Source organism: Sinocyclocheilus rhinocerous, unplaced genomic scaffold (genome assembly GCF_001515625.1).
Source record: "Sinocyclocheilus rhinocerous isolate Xijiao unplaced genomic scaffold, SAMN03320098_v1.1 scaffold449, whole genome shotgun sequence".
Lineage (NCBI taxonomy): Eukaryota > Metazoa > Chordata > Actinopteri > Cypriniformes > Cyprinidae > Sinocyclocheilus > Sinocyclocheilus rhinocerous.
In genome coordinates this window covers 1372968-1395613 of record NW_015652285.1, presented here as the reverse complement: position 1 = coordinate 1395613, position 22646 = coordinate 1372968, and the positions used below count along the sequence as shown (strand labels likewise).

At 40.6% G+C, this 22646-nt stretch overlaps 1 protein-coding gene across 1 annotated transcript in view; it reads left to right on the top strand.

The window, feature by feature from the left end:
• The window catches only part of ttn.2 (titin, tandem duplicate 2), a 163180-nt gene extending 141050 nt beyond the window's left edge, over positions 1–22130 (top strand). The window contains exons 167-194 of the mRNA XM_016520236.1: positions 37–339; positions 462–767; positions 861–2627; positions 2789–3082; positions 3166–3444; positions 3530–3829; positions 3921–5987; positions 6103–6405; positions 6500–6805; positions 6895–7185; positions 7272–7571; positions 7656–7961; positions 8047–8349; positions 8469–8750; positions 8863–9456; positions 9574–9864; positions 9952–10251; positions 10345–10647; positions 10733–11035; positions 11142–11726; positions 11833–12138; positions 12244–12543; positions 12634–13209; positions 13319–13624; positions 13761–14354; positions 14528–20287; positions 20402–20698; positions 20796–22130. Of these exons, the coding sequence (XP_016375722.1) occupies positions 37–339; positions 462–767; positions 861–2627; positions 2789–3082; positions 3166–3444; positions 3530–3829; positions 3921–5987; positions 6103–6405; positions 6500–6805; positions 6895–7185; positions 7272–7571; positions 7656–7961; positions 8047–8349; positions 8469–8750; positions 8863–9456; positions 9574–9864; positions 9952–10251; positions 10345–10647; positions 10733–11035; positions 11142–11726; positions 11833–12138; positions 12244–12543; positions 12634–13209; positions 13319–13624; positions 13761–14354; positions 14528–20287; positions 20402–20698; positions 20796–21094 (18221 nt within the window). The 3' untranslated portion in view covers positions 21095–22130. The remainder of the gene's footprint in view (positions 1–36; positions 340–461; positions 768–860; positions 2628–2788; positions 3083–3165; positions 3445–3529; positions 3830–3920; positions 5988–6102; positions 6406–6499; positions 6806–6894; positions 7186–7271; positions 7572–7655; positions 7962–8046; positions 8350–8468; positions 8751–8862; positions 9457–9573; positions 9865–9951; positions 10252–10344; positions 10648–10732; positions 11036–11141; positions 11727–11832; positions 12139–12243; positions 12544–12633; positions 13210–13318; positions 13625–13760; positions 14355–14527; positions 20288–20401; positions 20699–20795) is intronic.
• Positions 22131–22646: the final 516 nt, after the last annotated feature.

Below are 22646 nucleotides of genomic sequence, written 5' to 3'. Positions count from 1 at the left end.
ATCTAATGTAATTTAATGCTTCATTTTCCCCCATAGTTCCTCCTAGTCGGCCTTCTAAACCCCAAGTCACTATGATTACCAGGTCAACAATGACTGTGGTATGGGAAAGGCCAAGTTTAGATGGTGGCAGTGACATTGATGGATATTACTTAGAGAAGAGGGAGAAGAAAAGTCTACAGTGGTTCAAGGTTATTAAAGATCCAATTCGTGATACCAGACAGAAAGTCAGCAACCTCACAGAAGGAAATGAATTTCAGTATCGTGTCTGTGCAATCAACAAAGCTGGAGCAGGTCCATATTCTGATGTGTCCATCTTTTACAAAGCTTATGACCCAATTGGTGAGCTTATTTTGTTATTTCTTTTTATTGCTTTATTTTCCAGAATGTGGATATACATTTGTGCAAAGTGTGCATTGATATTTAAAACAGAATTTGTTATATACTCTTAATTGTTATTTTAGATCCACCAAGTGAGCCAACCAAGCTCAGAGTTGTTGATTCAACAAAGACATCTATTACCCTTGGATGGGTCAAGCCTGTCTATGATGGTGGCAGCGAAATTACAAGTTATGTTGTTGAACAAAGAATGGCAGATGAGACAGAATGGGGCACTATAAGTTCTAAAGGAGAAGTAAGAACAACTGAGTTTGTTGTGTCCCACTTGAAACCTGGAGTGTACTACTTCTTCCGTGTCTCTGCTGTTAATTGTGTTGGAACTGGACGTTCAATTGAGATGGTGCAGCCAATGCAAGCCAAAGATATTCTGGGTTTGTATTTTCTAACTGTCTAAAACAATAAAGAAATTGTTTAATTATGATACTGTGAATCTGATCAAATATGTTTCTCCTTAATTTTAACAGAGGAGGCGGATGTGGATCTTGACATCTCAATGTCAACTCAGTACATAGCAAAGGCTGGTAGAGATGTGGAGATTGTAATCCCTCTTAAGGGTAGACCTGCTCCAAATGTAACATGGAGAAAGGGAGACAAAAACATTAGTGGTGATGCAAGATATGCCATCAGAAACACAGAATACTCAACTACACTCATAATTCCAAAGGTCACAAGGGATGACACTGGCAAATATCTTCTTGAAATTGAAAATGGGGTTGGAGAGCCAAAAACCATCACAGTGTCTGTTAAAGTATTAGACACACCATCTGCTTGTAATAGGTTGATAGTGAAGAATGTGACACGAGGTAAACTCACTTTGAGCTGGGAACCACCCTATATAGATGGTGGCTCTCCAATCACAAACTACGTTGTTGAAAAGAAGGATGCTAAAATGAAGGCATTCACCATTGTGACAAATGAATGTGCCAATACAACCTACAGGGTTGATGGTCTGTCTGAAGAAATGTACTATTTCTTCCGTGTTTCTGCTGAAAATGAATATGGTGTTGGTGATCCTTGTGAGACTGCACAGCCTGTAAGAGCAACCGAGATGCCTGGTGCTGTAAAAGACCTTGTACTGGTGGACTCAACTAATACATCTGTATCGTTGGCGTGGACAAAGCCTGATCATGATGGTGGCAGTCACATTTCTGAGTACATTATTGAGAAGAAAACAAAGGAAGAGGAAGCTTGGAGTATTGGTGGTACGTGCAGGCGTTGCCAGTATGAGGTAACTCACCTTAAAGAACTTTCAGAAGTTTACTTTAGAGTATTCGCAAAAAATGAGAAGGGTCGCAGTGACTTCTCTCAAATTGGACCCATCACTGTAAAGGAACTCCTTATACCACCTGAGGCAAACCTTATTGACTATCCTAATTCAGAATTAAGTGTTCGCATTGGACAAAATGTGAATATTGATTTGCCCTACAAGGGTAAACCTAAACCAACGATTCAGTGGATGAAAGATGACGTGCCACTCAAGGAAAGTGAACAAGTTCGTTTCAGGCAAACAGAGAACAAGGCAAGTCTCATTGTAAGAAATGCAAGAAAGGAGAATGCAGGAAAATACACCTTGGTACTTGATAGTAAACTTGTCAAGAACTTCTTTGACATTAAAGTCATTACACTTGGGCCACCCTCTCAGCCTATAGGTCCAATTCGTTTTGATGAAATTAAAGCCCAGAGTATTATCATCTCATGGGATGAACCCCAGGACAACGGTGGAGGCGAGGTCACCTGCTATAGTGTAGAAAAGCGAGAGAAATCTCAAGCAGCATGGAAGATGATTTGCTCTAGTGTGGTCAGGACCACATTCAAGATACCAAATTTGGTTAAGGGTACTGAATACCAATTTAGGGTGCGTGCAGAGAACAAATATGGAATGAGCGAGCCTCTAACCTCATTAGATGTGGTTGCTGAACACCAATACAAGCCACCAGGTTCACCAGGAAAACCTGTAGTATTCAATGTTACAAGTGATGGCATGACTGTTCAGTGGGAAGCCCCAGGATTTGATGGCGGTTCTCCAATCACTGGATACCATCTTGAGAAAAAAGACAGGAACAGCTTATTGTGGATGAAAGTGAATTCCAGTGTTATCTCTGGAAGAGAATACAGAGTCATTGGACTTATTGAAGGTCTGGAGTATTCATTCAGAGTTTATGCACAAAACAATGCTGGAATGAGTCCAGTTAGTGAACAGAGCAAGCACAAACTGGCAATCTCCCCTGTTGGTAAGTCTTAGTATTGTCTTTATGGTCATATTCGTCTATGATAATCTTTTTTTTTTAATGCTTATGGTTTTAATTGCTCTACAGTATTCACCTTTTTTGCCAAAATTCCTTCTTTTCTTTTCTATTCTTTTCTTCAAAATATCTTATTTTTTCTTCTTTAGATCCTCCAGGCACACCTAACTGCATTGATGTTACTAGAGACTCTGTAACACTTCAGTGGGAACCACCGAAGCGTGATGGAGGCAGTAGGATTGTGGCATACAGTGTTGAAAGGCGTCAAGGAAGAGCACGTTGGTTGAGATGCAATTTCATTGACATCAGCGAATGTCAGTTTACTGTAACAGGTCTTGCTGCTGGTGATCGCTTTGAATTTAGGGTAATTGCCAGGAATGCTGTCGGAACAGTTAGTCCACCTTCTCAGTCATCTGGCTACATCATGACCAAGGATGAAAGTGGTATGTACATACAAAGGCATCATTCAATAGATATTGTTCTATATTAAATATGTTAAATAATCTAACTTTTTTTTTCTTTTCAGTTATCCCTGAGATTCAGTTTGAAGCTGAGAAGGCCCTCACCATCAAGGCAGGAGAAAATATTAAACTCAACTGCAGTATAAGTGGACGCCCTGTACCTCAAGTCACATGGTATAAAGATGGAAAGGAAGTTGATAAAATGCTGGTTGACATCACAACTGTTATTGGATCAAGCTCACTGTTCATCAGAGAAGCTGACCGCAATGACCGTGGTATCTACACAGTTGAGGCCAAGAACAGTTCAGGCACAACAAAAGTGGATGTTCTTGTCAGAGTACAAGGTATGATCTAAAATCAGTTTTGACTCAGTTTTAATAAAGCTGTTCTGGATTTGGTCATTGCTTATTTTCACTCTGTGTTATTCAGATACCCCTGGACCACCTGAGGGCCCGCTTCGCTTCACAAATATATCTGCAGAGAAAGCAACTCTTTGGTGGAGCCCACCTGAAAATGATGGTTGTGCACCTATCACTAATTATGTAATTGAGAAGCGTGAGACTTCCAGAATTTCTTGGGCACTTGTAACATCCAAGTGTGAAGCCTGCTCCTTTAATGCCACAAAACTGATTAAAGGCAATGAATATCAGTTCCGTGTATCTGCTGCCAATAAATTTGGTGTGGGCAAGCCACTAGAGTCTGATCCAATCATTGCTCAGATGCAATACAGTAAGTAAAAATATTTGTTCTTGATCCAATCATTTGTTAATTTAGTACCTGTTATTTTTTTGTACTTTAACACATTTTTGATATCTCACAGCGGTACCAGATGCTCCTGGAACACCTGACTGCACCCATGTGACAGGAAACAGTATCACTCTATGCTGGACAAGACCAAGACATGATGGTGGAAATGAGATTAAGCAATACATTCTTGAAAGACGAGAAAAGAAGAGCTTAAGATGGGTGAAGGTTTCTGCAAAGAGACCAATATCTGAGCTTAGGCATAGAGTAACAAACCTTACAGAAGGAAATGAATATGAATTCCGTGTTATGGCTGAAAATGGTGCTGGAATTGGACCTGCAAGTGGTACATCCAGATTGTTCAAATGCAGAGAACCAACAAGTGCACCCAGTGCTCCAACTCTGGTGAAGGTCATTGATTCCACCAAGATGTCTGTTACCTTGGAATGGACCAAACCAGTGTTTGACGGTGGTATGGAAATCATTGGTTACATTATTGAGATGTGCAAGGCAAGCCTTGAGGAATGGCACAGAGTCAACAACCAGACTTGCATCCACACACATTACGCAGTAACAGAGTTAGAACCTGGTGAAGAATATAAATTCCGTGTGTGTGCAGTCAATGGTGCTGGCAAGGGAGAATTCTCTGAGACTCCAAATGTAGTTCAAGCAGTTGATAGACTGACCTCACCTGAAATTGATATAGATGCAAACTTCAAGCAGACACATGTTGTGAAGAGCGGCGGAACAGTTACACTTCATATTCCCTTCTGTGGAAAACCAGCCCCACTTGCCACATGGACAAAGGCAGACGGAGATCTTGGTGTAATGGTGGATATTAATACCACAGACACATTCAGCACTTTGATAATTGAAAATTGCACCAGGTATGATGCTGGCAAGTATACACTCTCTCTTGAAAACAACAGTGGTCGTAAAGCCATTACATTAACAGTCAAAGTGTTGGACACACCTGGCCCTCCTGGACCTCTCTCATTCAAGGATGTAACAAGAGGTGCTCTGACACTCATGTGGGATGCACCATCCAATGATGGAGGTGCACGTGTTCATCACTACATTGTTGAAAAGCGAGAGGCAAGTCGGTTAAGTTGGCAAGAGGTCAGTGAAAAGTGTACACGTCAAATATTGAGAGTGGCCAACCTTGATATTGGTGTAGCATATTTCTTCCGGGTTATTGCTGAAAATCAGTATGGCAAAGGTGAGCCATTTGAAATGACGGAACCTATTATAGCCACAGAAGAACCTGCACCTCCTAAGCGACTGGATGTCATTGATACTACATCCTCAACAGCCAGTTTAGTATGGATGAAGCCTGAGCATGATGGTGGAAGCCGCATTACTGGATACATTGTTGAGACTAGAAAGAAGGGTTCTGATCACTGGGTTGTAGGTGGTCAAACCAAATCTTTAAAAATGGTTCTTGAAGGCTTGGTTGAGAACACAGAATATGAGTTCCGTGTTAAGGCTCAGAATGATGCTGGCATTAGTCAGCCACGAGATGCCCTAGCCTCTGTCATTATAAAGGAGCCACGTATAGAGCCAACAGCGGACCTCAGTGGCATAGATAAACAGCTCATCACTTGCAAAACTGGAAATTCCTTTGCAATTGATATTCCAATCAGTGGCAGACCAGCCCCCAAGGTAACATGGAAGCTTGAAGAAATGAAACTTAAAGAAACAGACAGAGTGTCGATTAAGATTTCTAAAGACAGAACAACTCTACTGGTTAAGGATGCCAAGAGAGGCGACAGTGGAAAGTACTATCTCACACTTGAAAATGTAGCCGGATCAAAAACATTCACTGTCACTGTCAATGTCATTGGTAGACCAGTCCCACCAACTGGACCTGTTGAAATTTCAGGAATATCATCAGAATCCTGTGTATTGACTTGGGGAGAATCTGCAGATGATGGTGGAACAGACATAACCAATTATATTGTTGAGAAACGTGAGTCTGGCTCCACAAAATGGCAGGTTGTGAATTCAAGTGTGAAACGGACCACCATCAAAGTAACTCATCTCACAAAGTACATGGAGTACACTTTCAGAGTCTGTGCTGAGAACAAGTTTGGTGTTAGCAAGTCTATTGAATCTCAAGCTATTGTTGCTGAGCATCCATTCAGTGAGTATTTAATACTTTATACAACTTTTTATTGATTTGATGAAATAGAGCATGAACACTGCTGTATTTATTTTTGTTGTTTTCAATCTGATAAGTGTTACATTTCTGTTTTCAGTCTCACCAAGCCCACCAACTCGCCCAGATGTAGTTTCAGTGTCTGCTAATGCAATTTCTATCCGCTGGGATGTGCCATATCATGATGGTGGAAGCCAAGTAAGTGGATACTGGATTGAGAAAAAGGAGCGTAATACCATTCTGTGGGTGAGGGAGAACAAGATTCCTTGCCTTGAGTGTCACTACAAGGTCTCTAACCTTATTGAGGGCCTCGAGTATCAGTTCAGAGTATATGCAATGAACATCGCTGGTTTGAGTAAAGCAAGTGAACCATCAAGACCAGTACTGGCTCTAAATCCAGTTGGTAGGTTTTTTTGTTACTTTCTACTGTCATTCATATGTATTGTTTTTATTCATGATAATTAATATTAATCAAGTGTTTTTGTCTGTATTTTCAGATCCACCTGGCAAACCAGATGTTTATGATGTAACCAAGACGTCAGTGTCTATTAGATGGTCTATACCATTCAATGATGGTGGCAGCAAGATTGTTGGATATGTGGTTGACCGCAAGGCATTAAGTGATAATGAAGAAGCTCGTTGGTTGAAGTGCAACTACACTACAATCACAGACAACTTCTTTACTATTACATCACTCAGTGAGGGAGAGCAGTATGAATTCCGTGTTATTGCCAGAAATGGTGCTGGAGTCCACAGCATGCCATCTGAATCAACAGGACTTATCACATGCAAAGATGAATATAGTAAGATGGTTTGCTTAATTGATGCATATTTAGACACACATATCTACTATTATGAATATCTGTTAATGCATTTTATTTATTTATTTCAGCACCACCAAAGGCTGAGCTGGATAGTAAACTTGTGGGTGAGACGATCACTATTAGAGCAGAATCAGACCTGGTTCTTGATGCTGCTGTTGGTGGAAAACCAGAGCCTAAGGTTTTTTGGGCCAAGGGTGACAAGGAGCTGGAACTCGGAGAGAAATACTCACTGACATACACAAGTACAAGAGCGATGGCGATCATTAAGTCATGTAATAGAAATGATACTGGAAGATACATCCTTACCGTGAAGAATGCAAGTGGAATCAAAACAGCTGCTGTCAATGTTAAAGTACTTGGTAAGAATGGAATAAATCACATACTGTTTCATTCAAAATACCTTTTATTGGCTGTATATTTCATGAGAAAATCTTTTATATTTAAGATACACCTGGTCCACCTGAGGGTACAATAACAATTAGCAGGGTCACAGAAGAGAAATGCACAGTTTCCTGGAAGATGCCAATGGAGGATGGTGGAGATCGTGTCACTCACTATATTGTTGAAAGACGTGAGACCAGCAGACTCAACTGGGCCATCATGGAAGCTGAATGCAAGTCTCTGTCTTGTGTCAGCACAAAACTGATCAAGAACAATGAGTACATTTTCCGTGTCAGAGGTGTAAATAAGTATGGGCCTGGTGTACCCTTAGAGTCTGAACCAGTGATTGCAAGAAATGCTTACAGTAAGTATGTTTCCATTAATAATTATAGTTTACCTACAGTAACAAGGGTAATGTATTAATATATGTTTGTAATTTACATTATAGCTGTTCCATCACCTCCGGAAGCACCAGAGATTACTGCTGTTGGAAAAGAACATGTCATTATTGAGTGGCTGAAGCCAGAGAGTGATGGCGGAAGTGAAATCAAAAACTACCTTGTGGATAAACGTGAGAAGAGTAGTGTTAGATGGACAAGAGTGAACAAAACCTACACCATTTATGATACACGCCTCAAAATCACTGGTCTCCTTGAGGGTAGTGATTATCAGTTCCGTGTTGCAGCTGTCAATGCTGCTGGCACCAGTGTTCCAAGTGATGCATCTCAGTACGCTCACTGTAGAGACCCAACATGTAAGTAACACTGACCTGTATGCCTTAATAAAATCTTAAACACAGAAAAATAGTAACATGCCTAACCTGCCTTCTAATTTTACAGATACCCCAGCTCCACCATCAGTTCCTCGTGTTACAGACACCACAAAGCACAGTATTAGTATAACATGGACACGACCAATGTATGATGGTGGATCCGATGTCACAGGCTATGTTGTTGAAATTCTGGAGGAGGGAACAGAGCAATGGTATAGAGCCACACAGAAGATACTGACAAGTACTCAGTACACAGTAGCTGGTCTGGCAAGTAACAAAAAGTACAGCTTCAGAGTGGCTGCAGTCAATGCTATGGGTACTGGAGAGTTCAGTGAAGGCAGTATTGAGGCTGCACCTTCAGAAAGAGTCGGTAAGATTTTTTAAAAAGTCTACATGGTTAGTTAGCCACCATCAAGCTATTAAAGCTCCTAAAGGCCTGTTTTTTGATGTGGATATAATGAATGAAATTTGTTATTGCTATGCTCTCAGAAATTCCTGATATTGAGCTACCTGACGAACTGAAGAAGACTGTTTGCATCAGAGCTGGCAACACTTTACGTCTTCATGTAACTACAACTGGAAGACCTGCACCAGTTGTTACCTGGAGAAAGCCTGGAATTGACCTACAATCCCGTGGATTAATAGATACTACAGAAAACACTACAACTTTAATAGTTGAGAAGGTTCATCGTTACGATGCTGGAAAATACACAATTGAGGCAGAAAATCCATCTGGCAAGAAAATAGTTACCATTCTTGTCAAGGTTTATGGTGAGTAAATTTCTGCAATTAATAATGAATACTGTGCATTCACTAAAATTAAATAAACCATATGTAACTTAGAGCAACACAAGCTTAAAGCTGTTTAAAAATTATCTTGTAGATACTCCTGGACCATGTGGTGCAGTAAATGTTAAAGATTACACAAAAGAGTCTGTTGTAATCACATGGGATGTGCCTACTGTTGATGGAGGTGCTCACATCAACAACTACATAATTGAGAAGCGTGAAGCTTCAATGAAATCTTACAAAACAGTTACAACAGAATGCAAGAAGACATTATACAGAATCCCTGGACTGGAAGAAGGAACACAGTACTTCTTTAGGGTCTTGCCTGAGAACATATATGGTATTGGAGAACCTTGTGAAATTACTGATCCAGTATTGGTTTGTGAAGTTCCATCTGTTCCTCAAGATCTGTATGTAATTGATACCACAAAATCTACTGTCATTCTTGGATGGGAAAAACCACTTCATGATGGTGGCAGCAGACTTTCTGGCTATGTTATTGAAGCCTGTAAAACTGAAAGTGACCGCTGGATGAATGTCGCTAATGCAAAACCATCTGTGCTACAGCACACAATTGTCTCACTGAATGAAAATGAGCAATATCTCTTCAGAATCAGAGCTGAAAATAGCAGAGGTGTCAGTGAGCCCAGAGATCTCATGACACCTGTAACAATACAGGAACAGAAAGGTAAGATATCATTAAAAACTACTGTATAATATGAGGAAAGCAGTAATTAATAAATGTTTTATATTATTTATTGTTTGTTTCAAACTTTCATTATTGTTATTTCTCTTTTCATTACAGTCATGCCAAAGATTGACTTGACTGGCATCCCACAAAAGATTGTCAATGTGCCAGCTGGTAAGCCAATTGTGCTCAACATTCCCATTAAAGGTAGACCTGCACCAGTGTGTTCATGGTTCTTTGGTGGAGTCAAGATGAAGGACAAGCTTGACCGCATCAAGATTGAGACAACTGCTAAATTTACTAAACTGACAGTCCGTGAAACCACAATTGATGATACTGGTGACTACACTCTTGAGGTGAAAAATGTCACTGGAACAGTAACTGAGGTCATCAAAGTTATCATTCTTGGTGAGAAACAATTTACTTTTCCCTACAGTTTTTTTGTAGCTACATATAAAGTGTTTTTGAAATTTACCAAATGTATTTCATCCCTAGACAAACCTGGAGTATCTGTTGGGCCTATGAAAATTGATGAGGTTGATGCCACATCAGTGACCTGCAGCTGGGAACCACCACTGAAAGATGGAGGTGCGAATGTCAGTGGTTACATTGTTGAGCAGCGGGATGCGCATCGACCTGGATGGATGCCAGTGTCTGAATCTGTCACAAGACCCGTGTTCAAATTTACAAGACTTGCGGAAGGAACTGAATATGTATTCCGTGTTGCTGCAACAAATCGTTTTGGAATTGGCGGGTTCTTGCAATCTGAAGTTGTTGAGTGCAAGAGTGCCAAAAGTATGTTTTTTCTACCTCTGATGTTTTCTATATCTATTTACATTTAATTTATTTAAAAAATAAATGTATTGAATTAATCTCTTTCTTTTCTAGCTGTACCTGGAGCACCAAGCACACCTGAAATACTTGATGTGTCTCATGATGGCATGACACTTACTTGGTCACCACCCGAGGATAATGGTGGTTCTACTATTGCTGGCTACATCATTGAGCAGAAAGAGGCTGGATCTGACAGATGGATTCGTATAAATAAGAATACAGTGACCATGACAAGATACAGAGCCACAGGACTTATAGAGGGTCTTGAATATGAATATAGAGTTACAGCAATCAACTCTAGAGGCTCTGGAAAACCAAGTGCAAACTCTAAACCAACTATTGCAATGGATCCTATCGGTATGTACGAAGGATATATATGTAAGTAAATCAAATTGTCAGTAGAACAAACATGACCAATGTGTTCAATTTTCCTCTTAAACAGAGCCTCCTGGTATTCCACTGAACCCAAGAGTCACAGATACCACAAGAACATCAGTTTCACTTGCTTGGTGTCCTCCGGAGGAAGAGGGAGGTGCCGCTATAACTGGCTATCTAATTGAGATGCAGAAGGTTGACCAGGTTGAATGGACAAAATGCAACACAACACCAACAAAGATTTGTGAATACACTCTGACACACATGCCTCAGGGAGCTGAATACAAGTTCCGTGTGATGGCATGTAATGCTGGTGGAGCTGGAGAACCAGCTGAGATTCCAGGAGTGGTCAAAGTTACAGAAATGCTTGGTAAGATTAAATACATAATAATGAGAATAAGAATATATATATCATTCTGTCATATATGTATATGGCAGTACATATTTGTTTTGTAAAAACTGTATTTTGTTTTCAGAATATCCTGATTTTGAGCTGGATAAAATCTACCAGGAAGGCTATGTTGTCAGACAAGGTGGTGTCATCAGGCTATCTGTGCCCATCAAGGGCAAACCCTTCCCAACATGCAAGTGGACAAAGGAAGGTCGTGACAATTCTCACAGAGCTATGATTGCAACCAGTGAAGAACGTACTGAGCTTGTGATTAAGGAAGCCCATAGAGACGACACTGGCACCTATGACCTTGTGTTGGAAAACAAATGTGGAAAGAAGGCTGTCTATATTAAGGTTAAAGTTATTGGGCGCCCAGATCCACCTGAGGGTCCTCTTGAATTTGATGATATTCAGGCACGTTCAGTCAGAGTGAGCTGGAGACCACCCTCAGATGATGGAGGCTCTGATATCTTTGGTTACATTGTGGAGAGGCGAGAGGTGCCTAAAGCAGCTTGGTGTACTGTTGACTCACGTGTGGTCGATACATCCCTTGTGGTCAAGGGACTGAAGGAAAATGTTGAATATCACTTCAAGGTTACAGCAGAGAACCAATTTGGCATAAGCAAATCCCTGAAATCTGACGAATCTGTTACACCAAAGACTCCTCTTTGTAAGCATTTTTATGATTGCTATTTTTAACATCTTTCTTAATAACCCCTTTTAAATTATTGTAAATAACAATAATTATTGTATTGTGTTGTTTGTTTTGCATAAAGGTCCACCAGAACCTCCTAGTTTCCCTCCAGAAATCATGGATGTTACAAAGACCACGGTTGGCCTATCCTGGTCAAGGCCAAAGGATGATGGTGGATCTCGTGTAACTGGATACTATGTTGAGAGAAGAGAGGTTTCCACTGAGAAGTGGGTGCGTCATAACAAGACTCATATCACAACGACAATGTATACTCTCACTGGTCTCATCCCTGATGCAGAGTACCAGTTCCGTGTGATTGCTCAAAATGATGTTGGTCAAAGTGAGCCTGGACCTGTATCCGAGTCAGTTGTGTGCAAAGATCCATTTGGTATGTAACCCTCCCCCTCTCCCTTCCAAACAAGTTAATAATTTGCCTTAAGAAAAAGTATACAAAGTACTTTTACATGCTTAAACTATTCTCTGTTTTCAACAGATAAGCCAGGCCAACCCGGTGAGTTTGACATCATCTCTATAACCAAGGACAGCATAACCATTCACTGGTTACGTCCTGAATCTGATGGTGGAAAAGAGATCCTTGGGTACTGGATTGAATACAGGCAAGCAGGTGAAAGTGCCTGGAAGAAATGCAACAAAGAGCGTTCAAAGGACAGACAGTTTACCATGGGAGGACTCATGGAAGCTACAGAGTACGAGTTCAGAGTGCTTGCTGAAAATGAAGCTGGACTAAGTAGACCAAGAAGAACAGCAATGGGCATTAAAACCAAACTGAGTGGTACGTTAATAAAATGTTACTTCGATTTTTTTCTGACACCGACATTCACAAAGTATGCAAAGTGACTAACATGTTCAATTTATCCTCTAGTCGGAGAGGCTCCATGCCTGAAAGAGGAAATCAAAGAAATTACCACTAAACTAGGAGAATCTGGAACAATGGCATGCCAAATTATTGGAAGACCTCTTCCTGAAATCAAATGGTATAGATATGGAAAGGAGTTGATCCAGAGCCGAAAGTACAAGATGAGCTCTGATGGACGAAATCACTCTCTAACAGTATTCACAGATGAGCAAGAAGATGAAGGCTTGTACACATGCAGAGCTATCAATGAGGCAGGTGAAATTGAGACCAGTGGCAAGCTCCTATTGCAGGCTGCACCACAATTCCATCCTGGATTCCCATTGAAGGAGAAATACTATGCAGGTTGTGGAACAAGCCTACGTCTCCATGTCGTTTACATTGGTCGCCCTATTCCACAAATCATGTGGTTCTATGGCAAGAAGCCTCTCAATCCATCTGAGAATGTCATAATTGAAAACACAGAAAGTTACACTCACTTAGTTATCAGAAATGTCCAGCGTAAGACAAATGCTGGAAGATATAAAGTGCAAATGAGCAACAAATTTGGCACAGTGGATACTGTTCTCCGTGTTGAAATCCAAGGTAAATTGAAGCCTGTTTTTAATAAAAGATAAATACCTTACTGGCAATAGACATGTTTTCCATGAAAATATGTTGGAAAATGTAACAAATACTGTCCCTGTCTTTCCAGATAAACCTGTAATACCTGAAGGACCAATTGTTGTTGATGCTCTCTTGAAGAGTTCTGTGATCATTAGCTGGAAACCACCCAAGGATGATGGTGGATCAATGATCACGAATTACATTGTAGAGAAAAGTGAAGCAAAAGAGGGTGAACAATGGCATCTTGTGTCATCAGCTATCTCAGGAACCACATGCCGTGTTCCAAACCTTATTGAGAGTGCTGGATATTACTTCCGGGTTTCTGCACAGAATCAGTATGGAATAAGTGAACCTCTTGAGATTCCATCTGTTGTCATTATCAAGAGTCCATTTGGTAAGTTTCATGGATTAGTGCTCTTGAACAGTCTAAAAAATATATATATTTTTAAAATAAATAAACAAAATATACATTGTCAAATCTATTTATTAATTTATCTATCAAATTTATTCCTCTTTATTTCCTAAAACAGAGAAACCTGGAGTCCCACAAAAGCCATTTGTTTCTTCTGTAACAAAGGATTCATGTGTTGTTTCTTGGAAAGCACCAACCAATGATGGAGGTGCCAAAATTAAAAACTATTACCTTGAAAAAAGAGAGAAAAAACAGAACAAATGGATTGCAGTTACTACAGAAGAAATCCATGAGACATCTTACACTGTTAAAGGCCTTCTTGAAGGTTTTGAATATGAATTCCGTGTCAAATGTGAAAATATTGGTGGAGAGAGTGACTGGAGTGAGATTTCAGAACCAGTCATTCCAAAATCGGATACAGCTCTCCGTGCCCCATTCTTCAAGGAAGAATTGAGAGACATGTGTGTCAAATACAGGGCAACTGCAACATTTGTCACAAAGGTTATCGGACATCCCATGCCAGTGGTTAAATGGTACAAGAACGGCAAAGAAATTTTACCTGATGGAGAGAAAACAAAGGTCCAAGAATTCAAGGGAGGTTATTTCCAAATTGTTATCAGCAATGCTGATGAGAATGATGCAGCTGTTTACCAAATTAGAGCTACTAATCAGCTTGGATCAATCTCAAAAAGTATGAACCTGGAGGTTGAGGGTAAGTATTTCTAATTGTTTGTTTTGAACAGAAGTCTATTCAACCTGAGCACTTTTCTAAAACCAATATCTGTATATTTTTTAATCCTGCAGCACTGCTGTATTATAATCCTGCAGCACTTCTCTTTTGTCTTATGATTGTTTTTTTTATTTATTTATTTTATTATTTTCTAGTTCCTGCCAAGATTTACTTGCCATTACATCTCCAAGGCATGGGAGCTGTTCATGCCATTCGTGGTGAAGTGGTTACCATCAAGATTCCCATTAGTGGCAAACCTGATCCTGTTGTGACTTGGCAAAAGGGACAAGAGATGATTAATAATACAGCTTACCATCAAGTAATTATCACAAGATCTTTCACCTCCCTGGTGTTCCTAAAGGGAGTACAAAGGAAGGATTCTGGCTACTACATCATTTGTGCCAAAAATCGATTTGGTGTGGATAAACAGACAGTTGAACTTGCTGTTGCTGATGTCCCTGATCCACCAAAAGATGTTAAAGTCAGTGATATTGGCAGAGATACACTCACCCTCACTTGGAGTCCTGGAAATGATGGTGGAAGTGAAATTATCAATTACATTATAGAAAAGTGCCCTACCACTGGAGACAGATGGATTCGTGTTGCTCAGACATCTGAGACCCAATACACCGTGATGAGTCTCTTTGGCAAAACAAAATACCAGTTCCGTGTGATTGCAGAAAACCATTTCGGCTTGAGTGGTCCATCTGTGCCAACTGATCCTGTGACAACAAAAGAAGACAAGTTAGCAATTCGAAACTATGATGAGGAAGTGGATGAAACAAGAGAGATTACAAAGGAGGAGGCACCACATTCAAAAGTCAAACTTTTGCCATCTCTGTACACAGTCTCTGAGGAACTTGCACGAAATGGACAGTTTGGAATTGTACATCGCTGTGTGGAAATTAGCTCCAAGAAGACATTCTTGGCAAAATTCATCAAAGTTAAAGGTGCTGATCGAGAACTGGTTGCAAGAGAAATTGAGACACTCAATATTGCAAGACATAAAAACATTGTTTATCTTCATGAATCCTTTGATAGCCTGGAAGAATACGTCCTTATCTATGAATTCATATCTGGTATGGACATCTTTGAGCGTCTTGGTACTAACTTTGACCTCACAGAGCAAGAAATTGTTCGGTATATGAGACAAGTGTGTGGAGCCCTTAAGTTCTTGCACAGTCACAACTACTGTCATTTTGATATCAGACCTGATAACATTGTTTATTCTACAAGGAAGAGCAATACAATCAAGATCATTGATATGGGTCAAGCAAGGTTGCTTACACCTGGAGAAAACATCAGGATTCAGTTTACTGCCCCTGAGTACTGTGCACCTGAAATCCACAACAGTGATTTTGTCACCACTGCCACTGACATGTGGTCTGTAGGTGTTCTTGCATATGTCCTCCTTAGTGGACTTAATCCATTTGCTGCTGAATCACACCAGAAAATGGTTGAGCACATTTCAAGTGCAGAGTATGTGTTTGACAGTGAAGCCTTTAAAGAGACCAGCCTTGAAGGTATGGACTTTGTCGACAGACTGTTGACTAAAGACCGCAAGCTACGTATGACTGCCTCTGAAGCTTTGGAGCACCCTTGGCTCAAGATGAAATTGGAACATGTTAGTTCAAAGGTCATCAAGACTTTGAGACACAGAAGATACTACCAATCACTGGTGAAAAAGGAATGGAGCACTGTTATTTCAGCAGCACGTGTTGCCTATGGTGGTGGCTACAGAAACCAGAGAAATGTTTCCATTGGCAGAGTGAAAGTTGGACATCCTGAACAAGGCTTGAGAGCGGGTCCTGTCATGCATTGCTCTGCTGAAGAGGGAGGACATATCAGGTTTGTGTGCTGCATTGAGAACTACAACAGAAACACCGAAGTGACCTGGTACTTTGGTTCCCGCAAACTGACTGCAAGCCACAAATATGAAATCAGTTATGCTAATGGAGTTGCTAGCATCTATGTTAAAGACATTGAAGAATGTGACGATGGATTTTATAGATGCAAGGTTGTCTGTGAAGACAGGGAGGATAGTGCATATGCTGAGTTGTTTGTTGAGACAGTTAGGTCCTACCGAGAATACTATCTGGGACGCTCGCTCAAGAAACCAAGGCGTAGAATTGACAAAACAAAAATTTTGCAGAGGCCTCCAGAGTTTACTTTGCCATTGTACAACCGTGCAGCATACATTGGTGAAGATGTGCGCTTTGGTGTAACAATTACAGTCCATCCAGAGCCAAGTGTAACATGGTTAAAGGCCGGGCACAGGATCAAACCAGATCCTACAAAATACACATTCACAAGTGACAAGGGTCTTTATCAACTCATGATACACAATGTTGATCTCAGTGATGATGCTGAATACACTGTTGTAGCAAACAACAAGTTTGGTGAGGACAGTTGCAAGGCCCGTCTCACTGTAACACCACATGTTGTTGCTGAGGACAATATGAGACCAATGTTCAAACGTCTCTTAGCTAATATTGAGTGTGTTGAGGGTCAAAGCGTCCGCTTTGACTTAAGAGTATCAGGAACCCCTGCTCCAACTCTGAAATGGGAGAAAAATGGGAAACCTCTTGAGTTCAGACCACAAGTTGAAGTCATTCAAGAGGATGTAGAACATCATGTTCTACATATCAGAGAAACCCTCACAGAGGATTCAGGCACATACAGAGTCACTGCAACAAATACAGCTGGATCAGCAAGTTGTCAAGCTTCTCTCAAAGTTGAACGCCTAACATACACAAGGAGGGAGTTCAAGAGTGAGGAAGAGAGGCAGACGTATGTAAGGAACCAAATAGAAAAGACACTGAAAATGGCACAACAGTTCTCAACAGCAGAGGTTGTTACACTTAACCCTGTAGCACAGGAAGCTTTGAAGGAAGCTGCTGAATTATATAAACCTGCATTCAGCACCAAAAATGTGCAGGGTGAGTTTGACATCTCTGTTAAAGAGGATCAAGAACTAAAGAAAATAAAAGAGGAAGAGAAGAAGATACGTATGCCTTATGAAATCCCTGATGCTCGTGCATATGATCCAACTGTTCTCAGTGAAGATAAGTTGATCAAACACTTTGTGCCCCTATCTGACATGAAATGGTACAAGAAACTACGTGACCAGTATGAGATTCCTGAGAGAATGGAAAGAATTGTCCAGAAGAGACAGAGGCGTATTCGTCTTTCCAGATGGGAGCAATTTTATGTCATGCCACTGCCTAGAATAACTGACCAGTACAGACCAAAGTGGCGCATTCCTAAACTTACACTAGATGATTTAGAAACTGTTCGACCAGCAAGAAGATCACCATCCCCTGAGTCAGAGGCATCATTCAGACTGAGAAGACGCTCACTAGGAGATCTTTCAGATGAGGAGCTCCTCGAGGGTGAGGACTATCTGACAATGAAGAGAACTGAAAAAGAAAGGCAAGAGCTTGAAGAAGAACTTGAACTTGGCTTCTCTGCCTCCCCACCCAGTGGAAGCCCCGTGCGCTTTGAGCTGTCTGCACTGCATCATGCCTCACCCAGACCTGTTCACAAAGCTGAAGTGAGACGCGTAGAGACAAAACATGTAACAACAACTGAGCAAGCTCGGGGCTCTCCTCCTCCCATTTCATATTTCATGAGGAGGAGGAGATCATTGTCTCCAACATACATTGAACTGATGCGTCCTGTCTCTGAACTCATCAGACAACCTCGTGCCCGCATCTCAACAGAGGCTGAAGTTGAAATTATTGAAAGAAGATCACCCACCCCTGAGAGGACACGTCCTCGATCACCAAGTCCTGTGTCAACTGAGAGAAGATCTTCCAGATCCTCCTCTAGATTTGAAAGGTCTGCAAGATTTGACATCATGTCTAGATATGAAGCAAGAAAAGCAGCTCTCAAATCTGAGCGCAAGTACCAGGTTGTGACACAACAGCCCTTCAGTCTTGACCATACTCCACGTATCACAGTAAGAATGCGTTCTCACCGTGTACCATGTGGACAAAACACTAAATTCACATTGAATGTTCAATCAAAGCCAGATGCTGATATCCAGTGGTTCCATAATGGACAACAAATACAAGAGAGCAGCAAATACCAGTTCACAAATATGAGTGGGGTCCTGTCTCTTCAGATTAATGACTGTCAGGAAGAGGACAGTGGCACATACCGTGTCGTCTGCACAAATTCAAAGGGTGAGGCATCAGACTATGGAACTCTTGATGTTTCAGGTGGAGCATTTACTACGTACTCTTCAAGACGTCGAGATGAAGAGGCTCCAACACCATTTGTACCTGATATAACAAAAACTGATTGTTATCATTCAACAACAATCAGAGCTTCCTCTGCCTCAAGAACTCACTTGGAGATCAAAGAAACCAAAACTAAATTGACAGAGAGACGTGAAGTTTCTGCCTTTGAAAAGTATGAATCGCAGAAGCTTGCATCATCTCCAATTAGATATGCGTCCGCTGAATACCTATCATCAGCTTCATATTCATCCTCTGAAAGGCATACAACATCAAAGATAAAAGAATCAGAAACAACATCTGAAATTTCAGTAAAGAAAGTGAAAGCTACTCTTTCAGCCAAAATACTCACAAAACCACAGTCTCTGACTGTATCTGAGGGTGACTCTGCACGATTTGTCTGTGATATTGATGGAGAGCCAGCACCAAGTGTCACATGGATGCATGAGGGAAGAACAATTGTCTCTTCACACCGTATCCATGTGTCTACAACACAATATAAGTCTACATTTGAAATTTCATCAGTTGTGTATTCAGATGAAGGCAGTTACACTGTAGTTGTAGAAAATTCAGAAGGAAAGCAAGAGGCAAGGTTTACCTTAAGTATTCATAAACAAATAATTAAAGAGGAAGGTATACCTACACAAGTGAAGCCACCAGAACCCTCAGTGACATCTCCAGTGCCATCAGTTAAATCTCCAGAGACATCAGTTGTATCTCCAGTGCCATCAGTAAAGTCTCCAGAGCCCTCTGTGAAATCCCCAGTGCCATCAGTAAAGTCCCCAGAGCCCTCTGTGAAATCCCCAGTGCCATCAGTAAAGTCCCCAGAGCCCTCTGTGAAATCACCAGTGCCATCGGTAAAGTCTCCAGAGCCTTCGGTAAAGTCTCCTGTTCCCTCAGTGAAGTCTCCAGAACCCCAAATTAAATCACCAGAACCCACTGGTGTTAAATCTCCTGAACCTCGAATTAAATCTCCAGAGGGTGTCAAATCCCCATTGAAATTGAAGTCACCAGAGCCAGCTGCCTCTCTTCAGAGGGTAAAGTCTCCACCTCCTATTAAGTCTCCTGAACCAACCACCCCTCAAAGAGTAAAGTCTCCAACAGCTCTGAAGTCTCCTGAGCCTATAGCTTCACCTCCCAGGGTAAAATCCCCACCTCCAATTAAGTCTCCTGAGCCAGTTGCATCCCCTCTGAGAGTTAAATCCCCTACAGGACTTAAGTCTCCTGAACCTCAGAGAGCCAAATCCCCACCAACAGTCAAATCTCCTGAGCCGATCATGTCACCTAAAAGAGTTAAATCTCCACTTACAGTGAAATCCCCAACCCCCTCAAAGGAAGTACCACCAAAGATCATTCAGCAACTCAAAGCTGAAGCATATGAAGACAAAATTAAGATGATCTTTGTTGCAGAGAGCTCAGTAAGAGAAGTTGTGTGGTACAAGGATAGCAGAAAACTGAGTCAAAGTAGTCGGTTCCAGATTCATTCATCTGCAGATGGAACTTGCTGTCTCTATATATCTGATGTCTCCGAGAGTGACCAAGGGGAATACTCCTGTGAAATCATAAGTGAAGGAGGAGCAGTGTCAAGAACATCATTCTCTTTTGTTGGTCAAGTGTTCCAAGCAATCTACACAAAAGTAACTGCATTCGTGGCTACACAAATGGCAGTTCAAGGTACATGTCCTTTTGCATAAATTCTCATCCATTTAAAATCTTGATGTCCATTCTTCTCAGTGCCAGTGCTTTATGTAAAAGCTTTATTTATTTATTTATTTATTTTTTTCCCAGAATCCATGTCATCCCAAATATGTGGGGGAAGCGAAATGATTCTTAAGAGGGACAGTGCAGCTGTTAGCAGTGTGCATGAAAGCTTTTCTTCTAAATCCATCCAAATGGAGAGCACAATGCAAGAGGCATCCTTCAGCAGTTCTTCAATGGCTGAGATGAAATTTGAAACTATGTCAATGTCTAGCATGTCCTCTATGACATCGGAGTCAGCATATGCAATGAGCTCAAGTAGTATAATGTCAAGTCATTCACATGTTGAAGAATCTTCAATTAGAGCAGCCCTCCACAGTGCTCAAGGTAAGGATCAATTTGATTAAAACCAATCATGAATACCAATTTTTTAAATAATGTTGTAATATGGATGAATATCATTTTAAATACATTTATTTCATAGGCTTAGCTCCAAGAATTGAAGCTCTTCCTGAAGATATCAGCATAGAAACTGGAAAGGTTCTAACAGTGGCCTGTGCTTTCTCTGGAGAGCCAGTACCTCGTATTGAGTGGTCACGTGGTGGAAAGAAACTGCCTGGCGAGGAAGAAAGCAGTAGGTTCCATATCGAGACAACAGAGGACCTAACCACACTCATCATCACTGGTGTGAAAGAGAGTGATGCTGGGACATACACACTCAAACTGTCCAATGAGCATGGATCTGACATGGCAACTGTTACCATCAGCATTCGATCAAAGTAAAGCCATAATTTCTACCCCCACCCCTTCCTTTATTAAGCGACTTTTGTATTTATTAAATGAGCGGAGAAAAAGTCTTGATAAATACCTGGATATCTGTTCCTGTAAATATAAACTATTTTTATACCAAACTTGACATTAATTTATGCCAATCTAGACTAAAGTCTAAAGTTATTATAAAATATGCCATATTGGATAATTATGACTTAGGATTTTGATCCATTTTTCTGTGACATGTACATAATGTATATAGCCGAATTTAACGGTTATGGAAAATGTATGAATTGTTATTTATAACAATATTAACTGAAACAAATGGAACTAAATGTTTATCAGGAGAAAGTTTCACATGGAACGAATACCTTGATAAACCTGAAACTAAACTCTGTGCCTCAACAATAAGTTGAAGTCTTAAGATTGCCTCAACAGGTAGAGAAGGCTCCCTGTTGACGTTAACACTAAATCTAAGAGACTAAGTTATACCTGCATGTTTACACGTGCAGTGATATTATAAGCATACTCTTATGCATTGTTACTTGAACGTAAGGCCTTGAGTGCTGTTTGCATTTTACCCTCATGTAAGCAGGGCGACTAGGCCTTGTGTTCAGACTGACTATGTCATACCACCATTTTAATGACAAGCTCAAGGTGCGAGCGGCCTGCACTTTATGAGCAAAAATTTTTAATGTGCTTTGTTTCTGGCAAGGGACTGCTTGAATAAACTTTCAAAATTAACATCTCCTGGCCAATAAGGAAAGTATATCTTGTACTTCCTTGCAGAAGCAGAGCCTCCTCTTGGAGGATTGCTTTGAAGCATTGTGTGTTTGTGTGTTAGCTTTAGAATTCACCTTGTCAGTTGTTGGGCAAACATCAAGAAAGTGTGCCACAGCAACTCCACCTGCTGTGCAATGGGAAAGAAATGATTTAGTATCTAAATGCCCTGCACTTTGGTTTGATTTTATGTAGAATTGTAGTATTATCTATATATGCAACCTCCTTGAGTATTAATGATTCAATAAAGCATGTTCTCAGCACTAAATTTAGTCTTGTCTTTATTCTGTGGTCTCAGTGTGTGTCAATTAATTATAGCACAATGATTTATTTAATCTTTTGTTATTTTTTCAATCTGTTTGTCTTTATTTTATTAGGAAAGTGGAGTATAGACAGTAAAGTAGTTTTGAGAGAGGTGGAATAGGATTGAGGCATGACAGAGACTCCAACAAGTAAGCATGTGTATATGTAGCGAATAGATTTATTCACCAGGCAATCAGTAATGCCTGACACAGTCAGGGCCTTTTTAATATTATTATTATTATTACTATTATAACAGCACACTTTAAGTTCAGGAGAGAGAGGATGTTAATTAAAGAGGGTAGGGAGAAAGATTGGACTCACTGAATAATGGATAACTGTGACCAGAGTATTTCTACAATAGCTTCGATAATCAAAACATATTATTTCTGATTAATGCTGTATCCACTTTTCCAGGTGTCTTTAAGTCTAAGACAACTACTATATTGGCACAACAGTAACAAAGTATTACTGAATGCACATT